The 17,871-nt window shown below is 43.7% G+C and overlaps 1 protein-coding gene across 1 annotated transcript; it reads left to right on the top strand.

Moving 5' to 3' along the window:
• Positions 1 to 21: 21 nt before the first annotated feature.
• LOC120311016 (O-sialoglycoprotein endopeptidase) lies at positions 22 to 17,500 on the top strand. Its single transcript, XM_039350127.1, has 13 exons — positions 22 to 125; positions 1,413 to 1,521; positions 1,703 to 1,823; positions 3,148 to 3,267; positions 4,668 to 4,843; positions 6,396 to 6,491; positions 7,462 to 7,511; positions 9,192 to 9,270; positions 11,688 to 11,753; positions 12,484 to 12,574; positions 14,375 to 14,450; positions 15,938 to 16,036; positions 17,314 to 17,500. Exons 3-13 carry the CDS (start codon positions 1,709 to 1,711, stop codon positions 17,351 to 17,353), a joined length of 1,008 nt encoding a protein of 335 aa, XP_039206061.1. The 5' UTR covers positions 22 to 125; positions 1,413 to 1,521; positions 1,703 to 1,708; the 3' UTR covers positions 17,354 to 17,500.
• The last annotated feature ends 371 nt before the right edge of the window (positions 17,501 to 17,871 follow it).

Genomic DNA, 17,871 nt, shown 5'->3' with positions numbered 1-17,871 from the left:
TGACCGGGTGACGTCAGGCGTTCCCTCTCTAACCGCTCCCGGAAAATTGTCTGCAAACCCTGAAGCATCAACACTTTCGGTTCCCAATCGAACAACTAAAGAGGGGGATCGCGGCGAAGTAAAAGGTTCTAATCTAAAACGTAACGCGGTCTCCTTTCTAAAAAAAAAAAAAAAAGTTACATGCAGATATTTAATAAGTCGGTTTATTTTAAGTAAAAATACTGAGGTTGGAATTTGCCCCTTCTTATCAATAATCGATATTGATTATTCAATGTGCAATAATCAATAAAGGAGAATATCTGTAGGCCAGGGTTGAAATTTATTTTCCAAAGTACCAGAGGGCAGGACAAGAAACAATGGTTGGAAACTGACCAAAGAGAGAAGCAACCTGGAATTAAAGAGAAACTTCCTGGCAGTGAGGACAATTAACCAGTGGAACAGCTTGCCCCAAGAAATCGTGGGTGCTCCATGGCTGGAGATTTTTTAAGAAGAGGCTAGCTAGACAATCACTTGTCTGAGATGGTATAGGTCTTCCTGCTTGAGCAGGGGGCTGGACTAGAAGACCTCAAGGTCCCTTCCAGCTCTGTTCTGATTCTGAAATTAAGGGTCCTTGGTGTTTTCTGAGCTTAGTTGTTTTCTTGAAGACATTTCATTACCCAACTAGGTAACATCATCAGTTCTAGAAAGGAGTGGACATTTGCTGTCAATGTATATTCTACATTAGTCACTAGAATATAAATTGAGATGAAACCCCACTACTTACTAGCACTCATGATGTTTCCTAGTTTGGACAGTTTTTTCCCCCCATGCTATCGCTCTGCTAAACAACTAATTCCCACAATACTGTCAAACTATCTAGTAAGGCTGTATTGCTATTATTCTCATATTTCCTATTGCCTATCTCCTAATCAAATGACGACTAGAACTTTGTTGCTTGTATCTTATTTATATTGCTTTATTTAGTATCTTAGTATGGTTTGTGTTGATTGCTTATTTAGTATCTTGTGGCTATCACAAAGTGTTTTACCTTATGATTTATGATGAATGCCTTTTTACCATGACTATGATCATGATTTGTCACACATTGCTTGTTATGTGCACTGAGAGCTTATACCCCGGAGGCAAATTCCTCGTGTGTCCAATCACACTTGACCAATAAAAAAATTCCACTCTGTAATGAAACGCCTGCTAGAAATTAACCAAGCTCAGAAAGCTAATCTAATCCTAAATCTAATTCTAATCCTCACGTGGTGGCTGTCAAGTGAAAGCCGCTCGTGTATGCTGTATGGTACACCAGGGTCTTTTATCTATCTCTAGAAAATCTCCTTAAGAGTTTTAAGAAAAGGGAAAGGGGGGGGGGAAGGACTCGATGCGATTTAACCCTTTCTTTGCTGCTGGGTTTTCCTTCCAAGATACTTTTGTTGCACGCGTGGTTTTCCCGTGTACTGCGGATGCGTTGAGCTTTTCGAAATAAAGCAACGTGAGGAAGGCTGCCAGGCATCAAGAGGAAAGAAACCGGAGGTAAGACGTAAAAGATTCATTTTCCCCAAATTTCCTGTTCCTTGTTAGCTAAATTGCTGCCCGGCTGTAACAAGGAAATCGTGCCTGGCGACCCGCTGGATCTTAGGATCGCTGCAGATTCCCGGGTCTCCGTGGCTTCTGCTGCAAGAAATCAAATTTCACTTTCTTTCGGGTGTTCCAGGAAGAGATGCCCGTAGTGATCGGCTTTGAGGGCAGCGCCAACAAGATCGGAATTGGGATTGTCAGGGATGGGGAAGTGCTGAGCAATCCCCGACGAACATATGTAACCCCTCCGGGACAGGGTAGGTATCTTGATGGACAGTGGTTAATATTTATACGTATTTATATGTAAGGGTGCAGATATATACATATGTATGTATATAGCATGTTTATATGTGTGTTATGTATGTGTACACTTTTGAGAGCAGGGAACAGAATTTCATTTTTAATGTGTGCCAGGGTACCCACAGTAAAAAAAAAAAATATGACAATAAAGGTTATCTTATCTTGTGTTATTTCCCATATATGGTCTTATCCGGCCTGGTGCTTTCTAGTTGCACTTCAACTCCCAGAATTCCTTGTTGGTGTGGTGCCAAGGAAGGGATCCTGGGAGTTGAAGTCATTGGAGGTCTCCAGCCTAAAAAAGCTATGAGAGAAGGTGGGCCGCTTGCTGAAAAAATTCAGCATTTTTCCTGGATTTAAAGAAGTGGAGCCAGATTAATTAAAAAATAATAATTCACTCAGTCTTAAGTGTATTTACATAGATCTGTCCTCATGTCCCCAAAAAGAGAAAACAGTTTGGCGAAAATAAGGGAGCAGGGTCTTTTCTGTGATGGCCCCTCCATTCTGGAATAAAGTAGAATTAGTATTATAGGTAGTTATACATTTAGAACCATTCATTTAGTGACTGTTTGAAGTTACAACAGCATTGAAAAAAGTGAAATGACGGTTTCTCACACTTAGGACTGTTGCAGCATCCACATGGTCAAAATTTGGGCACTTGGCAACTGGCATGTACTTATGACAGTTGCACTGTCCCGGGGTCATGTAAACACTATTTGTAACTTTCCAGTCACCTTCCGACTAGCAAAGTCAAAGACGGGAAGCCAGATTTGCTTAATAACTACACTATTTATTTAACAACCACTTAACTTTGGCAAAAAAAGTTTTGTAAAATGGGTATAATACACTTAACTGGTTCAACTGTGGTCGTAAGTCAAGGACTATCTGCACTCACTACAAGCATCTGTTCAAGTTACAAAACAAACCTCAATTACAATAGCTTATGTTATATGAAATTATAAGCTTTAGTATTAGCATTTTACTAAAGGTGATACTAGCAATTTAGCATGGAAGGCTGCCTTTTTTTTTTGAAGTTTAAGAAACCATGTTTTTTCTCTTAAACAAAACCACTTCCTCCGATGTGCAAAAAGTAGTTTTTTCCAGGAACAGTGATGAGAAACACTGAGGCTGTATTCTAAAGACAATAACTAAAGTTGCAAGAGTTGAGAAAGAAAACATAATTATAAATTGATCCAACCACATTAGTTTGGGCTTAGGTAACACAGAATGTGGGTCCATCTTCTTTCAACCTTGACCTTTTCCCATTTTGGTCTCACTCTGTAGGTTTCCTTCCAGGTGACACAGCACGTCACCACCGTTCTTGCGTTCTTACTGTGTTGCGTGAAGCCCTAGAAGAGGCTGGATTGAAACCTCAGGACATTGATGCAGTGGCTTTCACCAAAGGTGAATGTCTTTTCTTAAAGGGAAGGAGACACATGGATTCTTTAAAGCATGAGGATATCCAACCTTGGCAACTTTTAAAACTTGTGGACTTCAACTCCCAGAATTCCCCAGACAGCATGGCTGGCTGCAGTGGTGGAATTCAAATACCTGAACAACCGGTTCTCTTATTGGATGCAGGCCTGGGCCTCTGAGGCCTAGAATGGACTTCTGGAAGTGGCATCCATGAACTTCCAGAGGCCTAGAATGGACTTCTGGAAGCAGTGTGCATTCAGCCAGTTCGCCGAACTCAGCAAAATTTAGCTACCAGTTCTATTAAACCGGTGCAAACCGGCTGAATCCCACCACTGGATGGCTGAGGAATTCTGGGAGTTGAAATCCACAAGTCTTAAAGTCGCCAAGGTTGGAGACTCCTGTTTTAAGGTATTCTGATTAAGGGTCCTTGAAGAATCTATAGCTGTACTTCATCTTCTTGTACCCTTCTTATTAGCCATGTTGGCTGGACTTGCAGAGAACTGAAGAACCAGCATCTGAAGAACCACAACTTTTCTACTCCTAGACACTCTTCCTAATTTAAGCTTGTTTTATATGCCCCAGATTGGTAGAGAAAAATCGGTGAATGGTCTATAACAGTAGTTCTCAACCTTTTTAATGCCGCGACCCCAACCGGTCGTAAGGCGAGGACTACCCAACCGGTCGTAAGGCGAGGACTACCCAACCGGTCGTAAGGCAAGGACTTTCCCTGCCCGGGAGCGCCGCGCATGCATGGTGCTGCCCCCTGCGCTGACCGAGACGTAGCTGGCAAGCGGCAGAGACGGCACAGGCCGACCACCGGCTGGGCCACCAGCTGGCCCCGCCCAAGGGAGGTAACGCACCTGCCGGGTCCCACGCGTGCCAGCAACTCTCCCTGCACCTGCCGGCCTCCCACCTCCCATCCCTGGCCCGCTTTTACTTACATTTTTAGTAGTTGCTCAGCAGGGAGGGGTGGAAACTTCCAGACAACTCGCCTTCGCTGCAGACAACCTGCAGCACCGTTTGCAGAATGGGACTTTTGGCGGGCTCAGCAGGGCAGAGACAGCCTGGACAATTCCTATTGGCTTTTGAAAGCCAATAGAATTAGACTCTATTCAAGAGAGTCTATTCTATTGGCTTTCAAAAGCCAATAGAATAAAAGGGAGTAGCACAGCTAAGGAAAAGGGGAAAAAATGGCAGACTGCATTGTTTGGCAACCCCCGTGAAATGGTTGTTTGACCCCAAATGGGGTCCCAACCCACAGGTTGAGAACCACTGGTCTATAATAATCTGTAAGATCTACCAAAAACAAATAAATCAATGGAAAATAAAATCTGAGAGCCGTACATCAATGCTGTATTGGACTTAATGCATATTTTTCCATCTTTCAGGTCCAGGGATGGGGGCCCCATTGGTGACTGTAGCTGTTGTTGCCAGAACTGTGGCCCAGTTGTGGGGGAAGCCACTTCTGGGAGTGAATCATTGTGTCGGACACATTGAGATGGGGCGGCTTGTGACCAGTGCAAAGAACCCAACAGTGTTGTACGTCAGTGGTGGGAACACTCAGGTACTGAGGAAGAGAAGGGATTTCTGGGTTTGCATGTTGTGCTAAACCATGGTTTGATATAAACCATAGTATCCCAAGTTCATACATATCACTTTAACCCCAAAATCATGATTTACAGAGCAGGAGTTGAGTTCATGCCCCACCAAAATAAAAACTAGGAAACCATATCATGGCTTAGTGGAAAGCATTGTCTCAGCTTGAAACTCAATTCACACACTATGCTAAATAATCCATAGTTGGTTCGCAGTGGCCAGGTTTAGTGCAGGGTTAGGTAACCTTGGCTCTTTTATGCTGGCTCAGGAATTCTGGGAGTTGAAGTCCACGTGTCATAAAAGAGTCAAGGTTGCCTACTCCTGATTTAGTGCAAATAAGCACTTCTGAGCAGGCAGTGTCGTTAAGTTTCTTAATTCTGAATAGAGAGTGGAGAGTGGAGTGGAGTGGAGTGGAAGGGAAGGGAAGGGAAGGGAAGGGAATGGAATGGAATGGAATAGAATAGAATAGAATAGAATAGAATAGAATAGAATAGAATAGAATAGAATAGAATAGAATAGAATAGAATAGAATCCTGCAAATTTATAAGACAGATGGCATAGGGAACAAAAGCTGTTACAGAATCTGGTAGTCCTGCTATAAATACTTCAAAACCTCCTCCCAGAGGGGAGCAACAGAAACACCTTGAAGTGGGTATGTGGGGTCTCTAACAATGCTTCAAGCTCTAAGCACATATAAGTGCTTATAAGAAGCATCCTGATAAAACGGGAAGCAAGCTTCCTATACTTCTCGGCTGTCCTTCTATCTGAGGCACTGCTGCCACCAAACCAGACAGTGCTGCAGTTTGTTAAAATGCTCTCAGTTGTGCCTCTGTAAAAAATGACCAGGACAGAAGGAGAAAGATGTGCTCTCCTCATCAGACGCTGGTTTGCACGCTTCACTAAAGATGATGTATGAAGAGACCAAGTCAGATTTGTAGTTATCTGCACCCCTAGATACTTATTACTGTTGACCACCTCCACAGCTACAGTCCAGCACTGTCAAAAAGCTTGATGTGAAAAGAAGACAGTAGTAACCTTGAAACTGTAGGAGACAGGTTTGGTCTGATGGCATCTGTCCAGCCAATAACACCTGGTCCAAACCATCATTATTTTCCAGAGCTCCTCAGTAAAGCAGGAACTCCAAGTTGGACTTTCTTTGTAGTCACCTGTGTCCTCTGGAACTCCATTCCCCTTGAAGACCGCATGGACCTGACGTTGTCTTTTCAGAAAGCCTTAAAGACTTGGCTTTTCCAGCAGGCCCTGGGACATGGTGGCTTAGGGCTCCACTTGTTGATTTACATGTTATAGTGCACAATTCATTTTGTGAATTCCCCAGAGATAGGCCTCACCAAACACATTGCTGTTTTGCTTGATTTATCTTGCCATGTTATTGTTTTGAACCGAATGATTTCCAACTAAGAAGATGGGAAAAAGAACTTTGGTTGGCCCATCTGGATCTCAGGAACATCAAGTGTAAGTGAAGGGGGTTATAATTGTGTCTGCCTCTTCATCCCATCCAGGTCATTGCATACTCTGAGCATCGCTATCGTATATTTGGGGAAACTATAGACATTGCTGTGGGAAACTGCCTGGATCGATTTGCTCGAGTGTTGAAGGTAAATATGGCCGAACGTAGATGAGAAGGCAAGTTGGCTTCGTTAGATCGTATGTGAGTATTATGGGATTTCTTTCTGAATGTACACATTTGGAAGAGGTTCAGTAGGGCTGTGTGGTGTATCAGATCTTTTGAGGCTGAGAAAACAACTATGGCAGGGATCTTCAAACTTGGCCCTTTTGTGACTTGTGGACTTCAACTCCCAGAATTCCTCAGCCAGGCATGCTGGCTGAAGGATTCTGGGAGTTGAAGTCCACAAGTCACAAAAGGGCCAGATTGGAAGACCCCTGAACTATGGGGTCTGTTTTCTCCTTGATTATTTCAGGTAGACACAGATGAAACTGGAGGAGGAGCATAACCTGGTACATGTCTATGGAGATTCTCAGTCATCCAGGTCATGGGTATATAAAAGATGCTTTTGCAAAAGGCAACTGGGCTTTGTGTTTCCTTGAGGAAGATGTTTTGCTTCTCATCCAAGAAGCATCATCTGAAGTCCAGTTTCCTTTTGAAAAAGCACCTTTGAGACCTAACCTGGTACCTTTGGGGGCGTTGGAACATCCCCCTCAACATTTCCAATCAAGATGTGCTGACTTGTAGATCAGAGAGTTGGACTCTTAACACCCAAAGTCTGCCAAGTTGGGCTATCCTAATACTTTGCAGTTTAGCCTCTGAATATATACAGGAGAGTAAACTGCAGGTACAAGAAGGAAATGTCAGCCAAAACAATATTACAGATAGTCCTTGACTTAAAACCAATCTTCGCTTTCTTTGGCTACAGTCATTCTACTTCTATTTGCAGGTCTATATCTTTTTCTCATTTTATCCAATTTTTTTGTCTTCTGCTGTCTCCAGGTACTGCAGTGGACATTGTGTCTGTCCTATTGATGATTGTTAAGTCAGGTCATTGATGATTGCCAAGCCAGTTGTTATTACTGTGGAAATCTGATTCTTTCATTCACTTCTTGACTTAGATCTCAAATGATCCCAGTCCTGGCTACAACATCGAACAGATGGCTAAGAAGTAAGTCATAAGAAGGGGGAAAACTCTCACACAATCATTTTCTTCGTTCTGTTAAATGTATTTAATAGGTGCTAGACGTGGGTTCCATATCCTTAGTTTGGACCAAAATTAAATACTTTTGACAAATACACAAAATCTTCAGGAAGGATCTCAGAAGGCCATCGGAAAACGTTAGCAGGATCCATCTCTTTTCCATGGGTGTATTTAGTAGATTATGTTGATATTATCCATTTAATCGTGTCTGACTCTGGGCAATGCCATGGGCCTGATCTCTCCTCATCTTCCAGTCTTGCACTATTCCTTTGAGTTCTATGCTCTGTCTGGTATCAGCTTTTATAGTGTCCAGCCATTGTGTTCTTTGACGGCCTGGTTTCCTTTTACTGCTAACTCTCCCCAACTTGATTGCTTTCTCCAGTTAATTCCCCCGCATGACATGGCCAAAGTAAACGAGGTGCAGTTTTGTGATTCTATTTAGTAAAAAATTACCCTAACTGGCCTTTTCTGAAGACTGTATTTTCAACAAATGATGATTCAGATACGATCCTCATACATTTTATTAAGTCAGGCAAAAGATATTGGTTGCAGTTCCTTTTCTGCTACATGCTGTAAAGATAAACTTGCAGGCTGATGGCTTTTAAAGAGAAGGTGATGGTCCTTCTCTTATCTTTTGAAAAATAGAAGCTGGCTGCATTGCTCTGTTTCTTGGTTTTTTTTGCAGAGTTAGGATTGTTTGGGTTCTGCAGGACTGCGTTTCTCATCCTTAGCAACTTTAAGCTCTGTGGAGTTCAGGGGTGACTGGGGAATTCTGGGAGTTGAAGTCCACATGGCTTGAAGTTGCTAAGGTTGAGAAACAATGCTCTAGAGCAGTGATGGCAAACCTTTTAGAGACCGAGTGCCCAAACGGCAATCAAAAACCCACTTATTTATCGCCGGGTGCCAGGTGGGAGTGGCCCACTGGCTGGGCGTGGCTGTGGTCATGGCAGATGGGGTGGGTGTGGCCAAGGTGGGCGTGGTCACCTCAATGTTGCTCATGGGGAGGGACGCCTGTGGGGGGTGGGCAGGGTTGGTGGAGATCCAGGGGGTCTCTGGCAGGGGGGGCGGTAGGCAGGAGGCTCGTTCTGTGGGGTGAGGTGAGGCAGGGCAGGGGTGCCAATTGCCGCGGGACAAGGCAAGACGGGCCGGGGCGCCTGCTGCCTGACACCATCGGCCCCCAGACACAGAGGCCAATGAGCGCATGGGGGCCGACAGTGTCCGTCAGCAGCCACAGCCTGCCGGCCCCTCGACTGGTGCACTCTGGGGCTCTGCAGCCCAATGCCAGCAGTTCAAAGAAGCCACCTCTGAATTGGATGGCCGGCCAATAGCTGAGGAGGCGATGCAGCGGGTTGTGCCCAGGAAAAGGAGAGCATGTGAGGCCAGGAGGGACGGGACGGAGGGGTAGGAAAACCATCCGTGCTAGGATGCATCCGGCCACATGGAATCTCGGCGAGTTAGCAGGCAGCTGGTTGAAGAGGGATAGTTGCCATCTCCGGGGCGTGACGTGCATGCCCACAGAAAGGGCTCTGAGTGCCGCCTCTGGCACACGGGCCATAGGTTTGCCACTACTGCTCTAGAGACACCATATCTTAGATTATAGCTCAATACAGGAGAATGAGATTCAACACTTCTTTTTTTCTTCTTCAGGGGTCAAAAATTGGTCGAGCTTCCCTATACAGTGAAAGGCATGGATGTGTCATTCTCTGGGATTCTGTCCCACATAGAGGTAGGATTCAAATCCCACAAAGCAGCAGTTGCAAATTTAGTGGAGGAACTTTTCTTTTTAAATGCTGTCTTTAAGAACACAACCAAGTCAACTCCCAGCCAATTCAGTGGGTTTCAAAATTGCTCAGCAGGTTCACCCTTGGATACAACACCATCGGGAAATGATACATTTGCTAGGAGCTGAGCTCAACTGAAAGGAGCTTTCAATGCTTGTTCTTTCTCCATGGCTACCTGTTGTGGCTATTTATTTCTTTGCCCATTGTGGTGTTTTTGGGAAGCTGTAGGCTCTTAACTCTGACTTGTGAATCTCAAAGAGGTATGTGGTTGTCAATAGCAGGAATAGGATAGAGCACTAGAGCACCTTTAGCCAGATTCAACCTGCCTTCAGTACATGCTCACCCTGCTTGCCCAGCATGTAAAAAACTTGATTCTATTTTCCTTCCATTGTTTTCATCAGTTACGGTGAGCTGCTTAAGATCGCCATCTGAGATAGGCAGCCCTATCAGTCTTTAAACAAAATAAACATTACTGCTTCTAAAATAATAAATTAACCTGTGAACTAATATGTCCCACCCTCCTGTATAATGAGCCGTTCTGGCCCTTAAAGACAAGCAGCTTCATTCTGTACCATTTTCAACATCCCAAAATTATTTTAAGAGCTGTGGTGGCGCAGTGGTTAGAATGTAGTAGAGCAGACCAACTTTGCATTCCCACTGTCAGGAGTTCGATCCTAACTGGCTCAAGATTTTTATCCCAGAGCTGTAACCATATTAAATACTATTCTATAGTGCTACATTGAAGTGCAATATTGGGGGCAGCACAATGGTGAATAGAATGGGAAGGATATGTGTATATAAAGTATGGTCTTATTTGTGGTTTTTACTTGTGTGTAGTGTGCACTTTGGACAGCTCTTAATTTCGTTGTGAGATACACAGTGACAATGAAGATTATTCTATTCTATTCTATTCTATTCTATTCTATTCTATTCTATTCTATTCTATTCTATTCTATTCTATTCTATTCTATTCTATTCTATTCCATTCCATTCCATTCCATTCCATTCCATTCCATTCCAGCAAGAAATACCAAATGTACAGGTATAGTATAGGGGGTACCTTGCTCAATAGTAGTAACTGTGAGAGGGACCTCGGAGTCCTAGTGGACAATCACTTAAATATGAGCCAGCAGTATGCTGCAGCTGCCAAAAAGGCCAACACAGTGCTAGGCTGCATTAACAGAGGGATAGAATCAAGATCACGTGAAGTGTTAATACCACTTTACAAGGCCTTGGTAAGGCCACACCTGGAATACTGCATCCAGTTTTGGTCACCACGATGTAAAAAGGATGTATAGACTCTAGAAAGAGTACAGAGAAGAGCAACAAGGATGATTGGGGGACTGGAGGCTAAAGCATATAAGGAAAAGCTGCTGAAATTGGGTACGTCTAGTTTAACGAAGAGAAGGATGAGGGGGGACAGGATAGCAGTATTCCAATATCTCAGGGGCTGCCACGAAGAAGAGGGAGTCAAGCTATTCTCCAAAGCGCCTGAAGGCAGGGCAAGAAGCAACGGATGGAAACTAATCAAGGAGAGAAGCAACCTAGAACTAAGGAGAAACTTCCTGACAGTTAGAACAATTAACCAGTGGAACAACCTGCCTCCAGAAATTGTGAATGCTCCAACACTGGAAGTGTCTAAGAAGAGACTGGACAGCCATTTGTCTGAAATGGTATAGGGTTTCCTGCCTGAGCAGGGGGTTGGACTAGATGACCTCCAAGGTCCCTTCCAACATCATCATCATCATCATCATCATCATTATTATTCTATTCTATTCTATTCTATTCTATTCTATTCTATTCTATTCTGCCTTTCCATCCTTCCAAAGTTGGTAAAATGAGGACCCAAACTGTTGGGGCAATATGCTGACTTGTTAAACTGCTTAGAGAGGGCTGTAAAGCACTATGAAGTGGTATATAAATCTACTCTAAGTTTCTGATATACAATTCTTATTCTGAAAAGAGGGATACTCCCTTATTTTGTTAGCAAAATACTACTAAACATTACTGAATATTATTATATTACTGTTTTGTCAGCAAATATTAGTATTACTAGAAAAAAAACCCAAATGGCAGCATGTTCATGCCATCAGTACAGGTAGTCCTTGTTTAGTGACTGCCTTGTTAAGTGACCCTCCACATGACAGTGGTGAAAAAGCAAGTTTAGGACCAATCCTCACTTTTCTGATCTTCGCAGGTCCGCAAAGCAAAGAAAAGCTGAAACAAAATTATCAGCACAGTTGCAGTTTCACTTAGTCTTCACTTAATAGCCAACTTGCTGGTCCCAATCGTGGTTGCTAAATGAGGACTTATCTACAATAGATAACAATCGATAATAAGGATTCATGCTGTTCTCTTGTAGGACGTGGCTCACAGAATGCTGTCTGCAAAAGAATGCACTCCAGAGGACCTCTGCTTCTCTCTACAGGTAAGGAACTAATCAGGTCTGGATCAAAGAATATGTAGAGCAGAGGTCTCCAGCCTTGGCAACTTTAAGACTTGTGGACTTCAACTCCCAGAATTCCCCACCAGCATGCATATGCTGCAGTGGTAGGATTCAGCCGGTTCGCATCACTTCGGCAGAACCGGTAGCTAATTTTTTGTTGCCCCCAGGCCCTGGAAGCGGCATCCACACAGAGAACCGGTTGATCACATATTTGAATCCCACCGCTGATATGCTATATAGCTTAGTGACAGCTGTCTTGGTGGCTGTGATAATCAAGACCATGCAAAGGGCAGAAGGAAGACAGAAGGAAAAACCACCACCAAGGCAATGATTGGATAAGAGGGAATTGAGCCAGGGCCAAGAAAGTAACTTGAGGAAACAGCTCACTCAAGCCCCTCCTTATTTCACACAAAATAAGGTAGAAAAAAGGTCATTTTGTTATTAGCCGTTACGCTAAAAATACTACTGGTTTACAAGGCATTGGTTTCTTAGTCTGGTCAACCTTGTAGGGCTGACAGATTAGGCCCCCAGAATGGAGGAATGGGCCTGTAAGTTTCTGTTATCAGCACCTAGAAAATATTTACTTCTTTGACATCAGGTGTAAAGGTTGATTTATATTGCATGCATAGATAGAGGAGGATGGGCACCCCTAGTTGAGAACTGAACGGAAAACTTCTGAATTCTGATCCTATAATTTCTCCTTCGCCATCAGGAGACACTCTTTGCAATGCTGGTGGAGATCACCGAACGGGCCATGGCACACACCGGCTCCAGTGAGGCCTTAATTGTGGGCGGCGTTGGCTGTAAGTGATTTGGGTGGATGCTGGGAAGGGCTGATTGTCTCTATAGGCTAGATGGAGAAGTTGAAAAATATCCCAAAGGTCAGAGAAGGCAAGCTGTACCGATGCCAAGAAAACTATCTAGGAAGGTCCACGAAATCCACGGACATGGAGTATCTGTTGAAGGAAAGTTTCTTTTTTTTTTTTGTCTGTTGTATAGGAAGCCGTAAAATGGCTTATAGGTAGTCCTTGCTTTGTGTCTACTTCTTCAGCAACCATTCAAAGTTATGGTGATGCTGAAAACAGGGATTTATTACTGGTCCTTGAAGTTTCAGCTGCTATAGCAACTTTACAGCCAAGTGATTGCAATCTGGGCGCACAGATGCCCACTCGCAGGTATGATGAAGCAGCGAACTGCGTCATGTGATCACCATTTGTGGGCTTCCCACAAAGCCAATGGGGAAGCCAGCAGGAAAAATTGCAAATCATTCCAGTAAGTAGCTCCTGCTTTTACTCTTGAAAAACCCACTACAGACCCAAGGATCTCATACTCCATAGCATCCCCTGTCGGTCCACACTTTGTAGAGCACATCTGCCCACAGCAGATCACTCCTGCCCTCCTAGCCCACCTGCACTGCACAGAGCCATTTTTACCCTCGCTAGTCCTTATGCTCCCCAATATCCATCCAAGACCCTTGCTGGGCCCACCAGCATTCCCCAGTGCCCGCGTGAGGCCTCCAATGAAGCTGCTTTCTTGTTCCACCCAATGTTCTCTCAGGACTGGGAAACTGACTTCGAACTTCTCCAAGCGGTGACACCTTGAACAGATTTTGCTCTACTTTTTGAAGATTCGTGGTTTCTGAATCGTGGTTTCTGAATCTTGGTTTCCCGCTTTAATCCCCTTCCAGTTCTTCCCTTTCTAGGTCTCTTTCACATTATGAGATTTGCTCTCAATCTTCCTCTCAGATGAATTCCGTTTTTACAACCCTGTAATCTCTTTATTCAGAGTAGAGTCGAGGTGACTGAATAGAGCTGAGCGTTTATTGTCTGGATGCCCTTCCTGACGCCTATGGAGAATTCACAGCAGATATTTTTTCTTCTTAAAAGAGAAACATCTGCCTCTACTTAGGATTGAATTCTCAACCTTCCAAGTGGGAGGGAGTGTCTTCACCGCTAGGCCACCACACTGCTCCCTTCTTGTCCTTAGATCATGGCCCACACACCTATGGCATCTTTGGAAAAAAGTGTCCCAAATCCTTTTTATCAATTCCATTTCAAGGGTCAGATGGATAATCCCAGACTAATTAAGGCAGCTATGATCTCTCTTCTTTTTTCTAGTCCATGGGTAGAGCCCAGTTAGGCTGCTTTTTCAGGATTCATTGTTTTTTATTATTTTTTTTGTTTTAATTCTTGGCCATCACCTTGACATACAGTTTTCCTGGCAACATTTTCAGAAATAGTTTGCCATTGCCTTGATCTTTCTAGGCCTGAGGAAAAAAAAAGTCTGTCTGAAAGCCCCCAAGTGGGCTTCGTGCGTAAGGCTCATGGTCTTCCGGTTCTTGACCTGGTGCATTTAGCCATTGGACAAACTGACAGAACCCCAAGAAAGATTGGTCTATTAGAGTCTTCTTTGCCTTAGCTACTTTAAGATGTGTAGACTTCAACTCCCAGAAATCCCTAGCCATCAAAGCTGGCTGAAGAATTCTGGGAGTTGAAGTCCACATATCTTAAAGCAGTCAAGATGGAGAAACATTGATCTACTAGACGGGATGCTTGTTCACCTGGTGTTTCTTTCAACAAGGGAGACTGCTCCTTTCTTTGTAGGTAACGAGCGACTTCAAGAGATGATGGGGATTATGTGCAGAGAGAGAGGGGCTCGACTCTTTGCAACTGATGAAAGGTGAGAACACCCCCCCACACACACTACCCTCCATCTTCTTCCAAAGATCCTCCTAGACTTAGCTTCCTGGCATCTGTTAGGGGTGGGTGAGTCCACCATTTCCTTCGGAGACTCAGTTGTGCTTATTAGCAGCAAAAGCAGCTGGACAACTTTATAAAGCCTTTGTAAGACCACACTTAGAATACTGCATCCAGTTTCGGCCACTGTATTATAAAAAAGATGTTGAGATTCTGGAAAGACTGCAGAAAAGAGCAACAAAGATGAATAGGAGGCTAAAACATACGAAGAACAGTTGCAGGAATTGAGTATGGCTAATCTAGTGAAAAGAAGAGCCGAGGTGGCGCAGCAGTTAGAATGCAGGACTGCAGGCCACTTTAGCTGACTGTGTTCAGCAGGTCAGCGGTTCAAATCTCACCGGCTCAAGGTTGACTCAGCCTTCCATCCTTCCGGGGTAGGTAACATGAGGACCCAGATTGTTGGGGGCAATGTAAATATATATATACATTGCTTACTGGTGTACACCGCTTAGAGAGTGCTTGCACTTAAAGCGGTATATAAGTCTCATAAATAAATAAATAAATAAGGACTAGGTGTGACATAATAGTAGTGTTCCAATATCTAAGGCAGACATGTCAAACTCCTGACGTCACGTGATGTCGCGTGATGTATCGGGACTGTTTTGCCGTTGCCGGCAATGGGGTGGGAGCGGCTTCCACATGATATGTCTGGCCGCGGGCCGGCAGTTTGACACCCCTGATCTAGGGCTGCCACAAAGATGGGGGGGAGGGTCAACCTATTCTCCAAAGCACCAGAAGGCAGGACAAGAAGCAATAGATGGAAACTGATCAAAGAGAGAAGCAACCTAGAACGAAGGAGAAATTTCCTAACAGTGAGAACAATTAACCAGTGGAACAATTTGTCTCCAGAACTTGTGAGTGCTCCATCACTGGAGGCTTTTAAGAAGAGACTGGACAGCCATTTGTCTGAAATGGTGTAGGATTTCCTGCTTGAGCAGCGGTTGGACTAGAAGACCTCCAAAGCCTCTTCCAATTCTTTTACAACTTGTAGGATCTAAGCAGCCTAACAAAACCAGGGTGGGCCTCCTGTTGCTTGAATCCTCCTGTTGCTTGAGTCTTCTGCTTGAGCAGAGGGTTTGACTTGAAGACTTCCAAGGTCCGCTCCAACTCTGTTCTGATTGATTGAACCTCTTTTCATTGTATCCTCAATAGTTTTTGTCAATATCAAAAGTTCATCCATCCATAAAATATCAGTGGCTTGAATCCAGTTATTTGCCTGAGTCTCTCCTAGACTCAACTAAGCTGCAAGTAGCAAATTTGGAAAGTGATGCAATTAATACCATGCTGTTGTAGAGCTTGGTTGAGTTTTTAGCCTTTGCAAGAGAACAAAAGAGAGTCTGCACTCAGAAAGGGTCTCCTTTTTTAAAAAAAAAAAATTCTCCGATTCCTCATGACCAATTTTGTACCCAGGTTCTGCATTGACAACGGCGCCATGATCGCACAAGCTGGTTGGGAAATGTTTCAATCTGGTCAAGTTACAGCACTCGAAGATTCGTGGATAACGCAAAGGTGATTGTCCTAATTTCCCAATACAAGGGAAAATAATTGTGGAATTAGTGGAAATGGGGCATGGACGTACCAAGGCATTTCATTTGTTTAGAATTCAATGTTTCTCAACCTTGACAATTTTAAGGCACGTGGACTTCAACTCCCAGAATTCCACAGCCAGCAATGCTGGCTGTGGAATTCTGGGAGTTGAAGTCCACATGCCTTAAAATTGTCAAGGTTAAGAAACACTGGTTTAGATCCTTGCTAAATCAGACATCTTTGAAGCTGTGGCTTTCCTCGGTCTTTTTAACTCCACGTTTTTAAAACTTCCTCTAAATACAGGGGAATCCTCCAGTTAGGACCACAGCTGAGCCCAGGATTTATGTTGCTAAGTGAGAAATTGGTTAAGGGAGTTTTGTCCCATTTTACGACTTTTCTTCCAACATTTGGTAAGTGAATCACCATAGTTGTTAAATTAGTAACATGGTGGTTCACGGAATTTGGCTTCCCCATTGACTTTGCTTGTCAGGTCGCAAAAGGGGATCATGGGACCCAGGGACTTTGCAACCGTCATAAATACGAACCAGTTGTCAAGCATCCGAATGTAAATCATATGACCATGGGGATGCTGCAACGTTCATAAGTGGGGAAAATGGTCATAAGTCACTTTTTTCAGTGCCGTTGTAACTTCAAACTGTTACTAAATGTTGTAAGTCGAGGACCACCTGTGCAGATGCAGGAAATGCAGTGACTCTCTTTGTCTATGGAGATTCTCAGTCATCCAGGTCATGGTGGTCTCAAGGAACTTTTTCAGGAGGCAACTGGTCATTTGCATTCTTTTAGAGAGTTGTTGAGGCCATTTAGAAATTTACCTGTGTCCTCAGGGTCACCTGAGTAGTGCAAATGTGTGTGGAGTGCTCTTGGCTGCCTCAAAGACTCCCTAAAAAAATGCAAATGACCATCTGTTTGCAAGGAATATAAATCCTTCCATTCCCCACCATCCAGTCGGAGCTGAAGAAGCTTCTTGGATGAGGAGTGAAACATATTCAAAAGAAAAACAAGAAAGTCCTCTCTAGTTAAGCAAACAGTTCCCTGCATATTTGCAATTAAGAGCTTGGGAGTCCAAATTTGAGGGCAAATCAGCCTGATTATGGGTGCAGCTTTGTATCCCTTCCCATCCCCTCCACTTTTAAAGGCCTCTTAAAGCTATTTGATATGTGTTTACTCAGAGGTAAATTGGATCCTTAGAGGAATGGATACCCACTCAAATGGATGCTGTGTGCTTTCATTCTTTCCAGGTATCGTACAGACGAAGTGGAGGTAACGTGGCGAGACTAAGGGTTTCTCTTGGCCTGAAAATCTTCTCCAGTTTGGAAGCCGTGAAGAAAAGGCAGCTGCAAGGCTCATTAGATACACCTTTTAAAAAAACACACACACACTTTTTTGCCTAAAATAAATGATTTGATTTTGTAGGAAAGGGCTCTACAGTGTGTCTCTGCTGGATCTGTTAGGATGAAAGGTGGCTTTTGAGAAAAAAACAAAAGGCACATTAAGAAGAATGTTCCTAACAGCGAGGACAATTAACCAGTGGAACAGCTTGCTTTCAGAAATCATGGTGCTCCATCACTGGAGGTTTTTAAGAAGAGACACTTGTCCGAGATGATATAGGTTCACCTGCTTGAGCGGGGGGCTGGACTAGAAGACCTCCAAGGTCCCTTCCAGCTCTATTCTATTCTGTTCTATTCCATTCTATTCTATTCTATTTGCTGAGACAGTTCACTATTTTGGTCTTCTTATCTGCCAGTTTCTTTTTTTTCTTTCTTTTTTTTTTTTTTTTGCCAGAGCCATCTTCTCTT

The sequence above is a fragment of the Crotalus tigris genome, unplaced genomic scaffold, assembly GCF_016545835.1.
Source record: "Crotalus tigris isolate CLP2741 ecotype Arizona unplaced genomic scaffold, ASM1654583v1 scf7180000018306.2785112, whole genome shotgun sequence".
Taxonomy (NCBI): Eukaryota; Metazoa; Chordata; class Lepidosauria; order Squamata; family Viperidae; genus Crotalus; species Crotalus tigris.
The sequence above is the reverse complement of the archived record's forward strand: the minus strand, read 5'-3'. Positions and strand labels throughout refer to the sequence as shown.

Bases quoted from the DNA above. Each gene is read 5' to 3' on its own strand.
- LOC120311016 (XM_039350127.1), top strand. From the start codon at position 1,709: ATGCCCGTAGTGATCGGCTTTGAGGGCAGCGCCAACAAGATCGGAATT. The intron at 1,824-3,147 runs GTAGGTATCTTG...CTCACTCTGTAG, and splicing joins TGTAACCCCTCCGGGACAGG to GTTTCCTTCCAGGTGACACA. The intron at 11,754-12,483 runs GTAAGGAACTAA...CTTCGCCATCAG, and splicing joins ACCTCTGCTTCTCTCTACAG to GAGACACTCTTTGCAATGCT.